A 6,915-nucleotide genomic window follows, 5' to 3' on the forward strand; every position below is an offset into this window, starting at 1 on the left:
ATCAATGTGACAACCACCGGGATGACGTCCTGGGGTGATATCTGTTGGAACAATGTCTATTGGGACACTTCACGAATGCCTGTTGGGGCTGTGTCTGTTAAGGCTACATCTTTGCAATGTCTTTAGAAACTAACAATGTTTGAAGCAGCATCCATTAGAGCTACTTCTGTTAGAGCCACATCTATAATGGAAACTCTCTTGGGACTACCTCTGCTGGTGTGACGTGTCTTGGAAGCGACACCCATTGGGCGTGGCCTTGAGGCGCCTACTGAAGACGCAAGCAAAGGAGCATTGTGATGTGAGCTTCCTTTCGGCCCTGTTACCCAAGGTCTAGAACGTTAGGTCAGTCTTGTTCAGGACACTGGAGGAGACGATCGCAGGAAGGGAGTTTAGGAGACAGTCCACTACCCCAGCCCCCAGCTCTTGGGGGCTGACGGGTAGACATGGACTTGTACCTAAGCAACTGTTTAAAGGTTGCTGAAGCTGCTGTAGCCAAGGGGGCTTCCGGCAACCAAAAAACAGACCAAAACTCATGTATTACTGTGAGTGGTGGTCCCTTCTTTCCTGCCCAGGGCAGGTTTCAGGCCAGCAGGTGGAATCATGGGATAGAGTCTGTGCTGAGGGACTGGAACAGGGCAGATTCTTATTCTTGCTATGGTCATCTTCTGACCAGTGCAATATGTAATTCAATGTGTCACTTGCTGATACAGGGTCTTGAGCAGGACCCAGAATTAGGGTGGTGGCTTAGGAAGTGTGGAGGTAAGGTCTTTGTTCACGTCCAGGCACTTCCTTCCACCCAGGTGCCTAGCAACTGGGTTGTGCTATCCGGTTGAAGTGTGTGGCCCTTTCACCCGGGTGCCTAGCAACTTGAGCTATACTATCAGGTTGAAGTGTGAGGCAACTGATGTAAACTAAATGAACACTTCCTAGCTGAAAAGATAACAATTTCCATTTTCTTTCCCACAGATGAAAGAGAGACCTACCATTCCAAAGATTGGACCATCTCGTCTGTTGGATTTACCCCTTGGGGCCAAACTGCCCATTATCCCAGGAAGTACTAATATATTCTACACAACAAATTTATGTGAAACGGTAAACTATGTTTGAACAGTGTTTAAATGGTTTGCTTTACACTTTGTAGCTGTTAAATTTGAAACATTTTGCTATGACTGCACCTTCAGTTTCACACAAATGTAATTAAATGAGCTGCTATTTTTTATGCCCTTAAACTCACTTTAATGACAGAAAGCCCCCAAAAGAGCTGCAGTCACTCTGTCTAGACTTTCTCCAACCACAGTGTCAACTTGACCAATTGGTATGTTTCTGGCCTACTCATATATGGCATGTTGATTTCTGCTTCTGTGCCTTGGTCTGCCTGGCTCTGAAACCTACTATGTTCTCTCCTCTCTCTTCTGCCAGTCTCTCCTAACCTGTGTCTACAGGAACTAGACTGAGTTTGAGGTTGTAAGTAGATCAGGCATAGAGTTCATAAATAGTATTCCATGTGCCACCTTCAATGTAAAATTTAGACTGGGAAAAGAAATGGAAATTTGAAAGGGAATGTATTTACCCAGATCAACCCAATATATTTTCTCACTTCAGTTTCTGCGTATATATTTTGTTCTAAGTGAACATTTTAATTATTTCAATAAAATAATGTTTTAAAGTGTGATTTCATGAATTTTGCATTTGCAATCATTTCAAATCTGTTTTTGTTTGTTTGTTGCAGCTTTTCCAGCCTTCTTTTGATTTTAACCTTAATGACCCGTACTGTAAACTCATGGAAACCACCTACAAAAGTCTTCATGATCCACACTTAAAAGCATACTTCAAACGAAAAGACATTATCAAAAAACTAAGAAAAGGAGGATACATCACAGGCAATAATAAAGTACATTAAGGGCTACTTCTGATTTGCAAAAATGTAAACACTTGCTAGGTGCTTTGATTCCCATGCTAACTTCTAGTTGACAACTAACATATCACAGAAGTCTATATAATATCAGGTGTCTTTTCTTTGTTAAAAACTTTCTATTTCACAATTATTGAATGATAGAAAAAATAATTAACAAAACATTTTTGGTGTGTAAACATATTGACACATTTATTTTCCTTGTGTCTCTAGAAGTAATTTTAAACCGGAACTCTTAGTGAAATATTTAGAAATATTCTGGTGGTTCAGCTTTGTAGAGATTCTGACTACAAAATTGCTACAAAATGCATTATTACATTTGATTATAAATCTGTTACTAGAATGAATGTTCTTTTTCTTTCCTCTAAATATTATGTAATTTTTTAAATTTTATACTAATGTTTTTCATTTGTAAATTCATAGGTTGTATGTTCCTTAAGAGAGCTGAATAAATACAGACAATATCTCACAGCTTTAAAAATTGACTTTGAACGAAAATATGTAAGAGACAAAGTAAGTTAAACACATAAGTCTGTTTTATTTGGGACTCATAAGAAAATTCTCTGAAAGCTATGCTCTTTGCACAATATTTCCTTAAAATATTGCAGGAATGCAGTCTATATAAAGAAAATTGTAAGACACAGAGTTCTCATTTGACTTTTATATATATAAAGTTTACTTGTGGGAATGGGCCTCACAAGACCTAAAATCATATTAGTAGAAATAACAGTTTCTAAAGCTTAGGACATTTACTTAAGCTTAAATTTTAAGAAAATATATCAAAGGATAGATATGTTTATTTCTGGCACGTTTATAACATCCAATAATTTTTTTCTTGCAGAAAATTATAGAAAATCAGGTTAAAAAAGTGAATGAAAAGAGACAAGCCCGTGACGACGATGCTGCCATTGCTGGATTTCAGCAGTGGCTGTTAAAAGGGAAAAAACCTAGCCCACATCAAGCTCGATTAATAAGACTCAGGTAGAGTCAGAGTTTATGTATATTTCATGGACACGTTATAGACATCCACAACAGCAAAAACATGAGCATGAATGAAAGTGCTAGGTAGTTTTAAGTCTTTCAGAGTTTTCAACATGGAGAACTAAGAGTATATCAAGGCAGGCTAAAGAGACAGCTCAGTAGCTATGAGTACTGTCTACTCTTCCAGTGGACTAGGGTCTGATTCCCAGTATCCACATGGTGGTTCATAACCATCTGTAACTACAATTTTCTTCTGGCCTCCAGAGACACTGCATGCATACAGGGCACAGACTTACATGCAGGCAAAACAACTATACACGTGATTTTACACACATATGTATGTGTGAGTCTGTACATCAAGAGGCACAGGGAATGAGAGCCTTGATAACAATGCTGGGAAGAGGAAGGTAAGTTTCTACCTGAGAAATTGGAACCACCAGGAATCCACGAGGTAAGTCAAAGTGTTATAGAAGTCCAAAATATTAATCAGTGATCTTGTGAAAGCCAGGTCTCTGATACCAGAGGAAGAGAGAGTGTTTCAACACATTTTAAACATCAGTTTACCTTATTTTAAAGCCATAGTGAACAAATTACAACTACTTTATTGGATGCTAATGTAAGCATGACTTTCCTCTACCTTCCACTCTCTTCCTTCAGCTACTAAGCACACATTACCATTTAGAGATCAAGCCTTGGCCTTAGAAGGTAAAGGGCAAAACTATAGAGGTAAAAAAACAAAACAAAACAAAACAAAACAAAAAACAAAACAAAAAAAAACCGAACACTATCCTAATTCAAAGCCTGTTGTTCATTTTCTCACTTACAAAGTCCATGCATTCATCTCATGCTATACCAGAATGCATGTGGATAAACCAGAGTTGCAGAGTGGCAAGTATCCTGAAGGAAATATCCAAATGACATGCCTTTAATTCACTTTTACTTAGACATTTACACATGATTAAAAAAGAATTAGACAAAATTGAAAACACCTCGGGAAGACGGAATACACTACAGTTGAAGGAAGAAGACAGAGAACATTGGGATAATGTTAGGAAAGTTCTGAATCTACGCTCACAAGTTGAAGAGGTGAGGATCAATAAATTTTGCATGGAAAACTTGTATGGTGGTTTTATTTGTAAACAGGTTTAACAGGTTCACCATCTCATGTGTAGTCATTTCAATTTAGAGAAGAAGCCCAAGTCAGTCAGATGGATTTGTGTGTAAAGGCATTTCCTATGCAAGCCTGATGACCTGAGTTCAAGCTCCAGAACATATGTGAAATTAGAAGAGAACTCATGCTATACTTGTCCTTTTATCTCTGCATGAGTTCTGACATGGCTGTATCTTTAGCTTCTCTGTCCGAATACCTTTATGAATATCAGATTACATGTAATATTCTCCCTGAATTCAAAACACAGCCTTTGCCAATATCTTTTGAGATTCTCTTTTAGAGTCATGTTCATGACATTTTTAATTCCACTGTATCCACTAAGACATTGCCAATGAATGTCAGATAATCACATTCAAAACCCAATGCAAGATTTGCTTTATCTTTAACCCAAATGATGTGAAGCCATTGATTTGATCTAACTTGTATATTGTTTGAAGAAAGAAAAAAATACATTTAAAATTAAATATATGCTGACAACTGTAATGGCATGTCCCTTAGGAATTTCAGTTAAAGGAGATGACACTTCTGACAAAGATTGGGGCAGAAGCTAAGAAAGAAAGAAGAATTGATGAACATCGTCGGAAAATCAGAGACGAAGTTAACAGAAAGGTAGTCAGCTTTTGCTCAACTTGGGCTGTTTCAAGAAAGTCTTTTGCCATATCTTTATATTTTAAAGAATGAATTTTCAGAAGAGAGTTATTGATGAAGAGACCCATTTGGCCCAAATCTGTAATTCAAAAACGCGTACCCAGAAAATTAAATTATATTGAGTTCTGAAAATATGCTTGACCTAAGGAGTAAAAGTATGGCCTAGCATATACAAGACCCTAGCTTTAACTTCCAGTTACCAAAGAGCTTGTGCACAGGCACATGTACACACAATTTCATGCTGAATCACAAAGGAAACCTACTGCTTAATACTTTTCTTCAAATTCATTATAAATTTAGATAACTCCAGATAGGAACAAAGGTCTACATCATCGCATTTGAAATAATATGTGTGATATTGGAATTTTCCTGATGAGTTTTTATTTAAATTTGGAACATATTTAATATATTTTTAATATTTTATAGAAACAGGTAATGCTACAGAAAAGGATCACCTACCGTTTAGAAAAACTGCAAAAGAAAGATACTAAAGAAGAAAAGCTGGAAGCAAGTTTCCCTGAAAGAAAAAGACATTCTGAATCAGGTGAGAGAGAGAGAGGAGAGAAAATAAAAGACAAAGATTAGTGGAAGCTAAACAGTGATATGTTAAATATGTCTTTATAAACACATCTATGCTCACATTTTTTTTGTTTTGTTTTGCTTTTTTTTAAAATGGCCCTCAGAAAAGAAGGTACTAAGATCCCACAATGCCTGTGCCAGGTACTATGTGAGGCAGTTCTCAGCTCTAGATCCACTTAAAGAAAGCATATGCACACACACAAATGGTTTACAAATAGGTACACATAAAGTTTAACAAAAGCCAGTAAGAGGAGATAGCATGTACACACAGGGAAGAAATGCAGGAAAGCAAATGAGAGAACTAAGTTGAAGCAGGCATTAAGAGAACATTAACAAGTGAAAAGTTAAAAAAACTAGCCAGTAAGACAAAAATATTCACAGAAATTAGACAAAGGGATAAATATAAAGATCGAGAGAGAATTAAAATGTACAAAGCAAGGAATAGGAAAAGGACAAAAAAAAAAACATGAAAAAGCATCTGGCAGACAAAGTTGATACAATAAATAATGAAGACAAGGAGTGAGAAAAAAATTAGAAGAATCCCCCAATTGATTGTGGGAGTGGGGAGAGATGAAGACAAAAAAAAGGCAGGAGGAGGTAGAGGATGAAGAAAGGGAGCCAGACAAGGAAGAGCTAGTAAGAAAAGAGCAAATGGATTGTGATTGTGAGAGAGGGGGGTTGAAATAATTAGTAAATTTCAATACACTCAGGGAAGGTTTGCAGGGTTTATTCAAGAGACTTCAAACCTACAAAGTTTGGGAAGTGAAGCAGTGTTTTGTTGTTGTTGTTTTTGTTTGTTGTTTAAGTAAGAAGGAAAAGGGCAAGGTGAGGAAAATGGGCCCTGTAAATTTCAAAAGGGAAAAGAGCCTGAGAGAAAGGGAGACAATAATCCTTAAAAGGGGCTAAGGAGAGGAGACAGCGTACTTGTTATCCTACCGGTGAAGAAGCTTGAGATAAATTACAAAAGATGCTGTCTGAAATAGGAAGAAAAAGAAAATGAGGTAGGGAAAGAGGAGGGAGAGAGGCAGGAAGGAGGATAAAAGGAAGGCAAAAAGAAAAAAGAAAGGAAAGAGAAAGGAGATTTAGAGAAGATAAAAGTGGGAGGAGGAAGGGAAAAGAAGGAAAGAAGATAAAACAGAAAGGAAAAGAGGGTAGATACAGGGACAAGATTGAATTAAAGGAAGAAGAGAGGAAGAAAAAGGAGGAAGGATTATAAAGAAGGGAAAGCTAGGAAGAGGGTAACAAGAGGGAAAAGAGAAGAGGAATGGGTAAAGATAGGCACAGGAAAAGGGTAAATGTGGGACAAATGGAAGGGAGGGAGGAGAAAGACAGGAGGAAGGAAAAGAAAAGATGGGAAGAGGGTAAAGACGCGAGGAGTGGACAAAGATGGGAGGAGGAGGATGAAAAGGTGGGAGGAGGAAAGAATAAGATGGGGAGAGGAAGTAGTAAAAATGGGAGGAAGGAAGGCAAAGATGGGAGAGGGGAGAGGTGGAAGGAGGACAAAGAAAGGGGAGAAAGAAAGGGAAGTAAAGGCGTGGGAGAAACAAAGAGGAAGAAATGAAAATGGAGAAAAAGAGGAAAGGGAGGGAGAAAGTACAGAAGCAAGGGAAATTAGCAAGGATAA

General features: G+C 37.7%; 1 protein-coding gene across 1 annotated transcript; it reads left to right on the plus strand.

Moving 5' to 3' along the window:
- Positions 1 to 443: 443 nt before the first annotated feature.
- Positions 444 to 5,249, plus strand: LOC110543776 (fibrous sheath-interacting protein 2-like; the record flags this gene model as incomplete). The annotated part of the gene is made up of 8 exons (XM_060374943.1): positions 444 to 542; positions 967 to 1,092; positions 1,730 to 1,891; positions 2,336 to 2,425; positions 2,754 to 2,893; positions 3,838 to 3,979; positions 4,563 to 4,673; positions 5,139 to 5,249. Coding segments are annotated over exons 1-8 (981 nt in total), but the record flags the coding sequence as incomplete, so codon positions are not given.
- Between the last annotated feature and the right edge of the window lie 1,666 nt (positions 5,250 to 6,915).

Source organism: Meriones unguiculatus, chromosome X (assembly GCF_030254825.1).
Source record: "Meriones unguiculatus strain TT.TT164.6M chromosome X, Bangor_MerUng_6.1, whole genome shotgun sequence".
In the NCBI taxonomy this organism is placed as follows: domain Eukaryota; kingdom Metazoa; phylum Chordata; class Mammalia; order Rodentia; family Muridae; genus Meriones; species Meriones unguiculatus.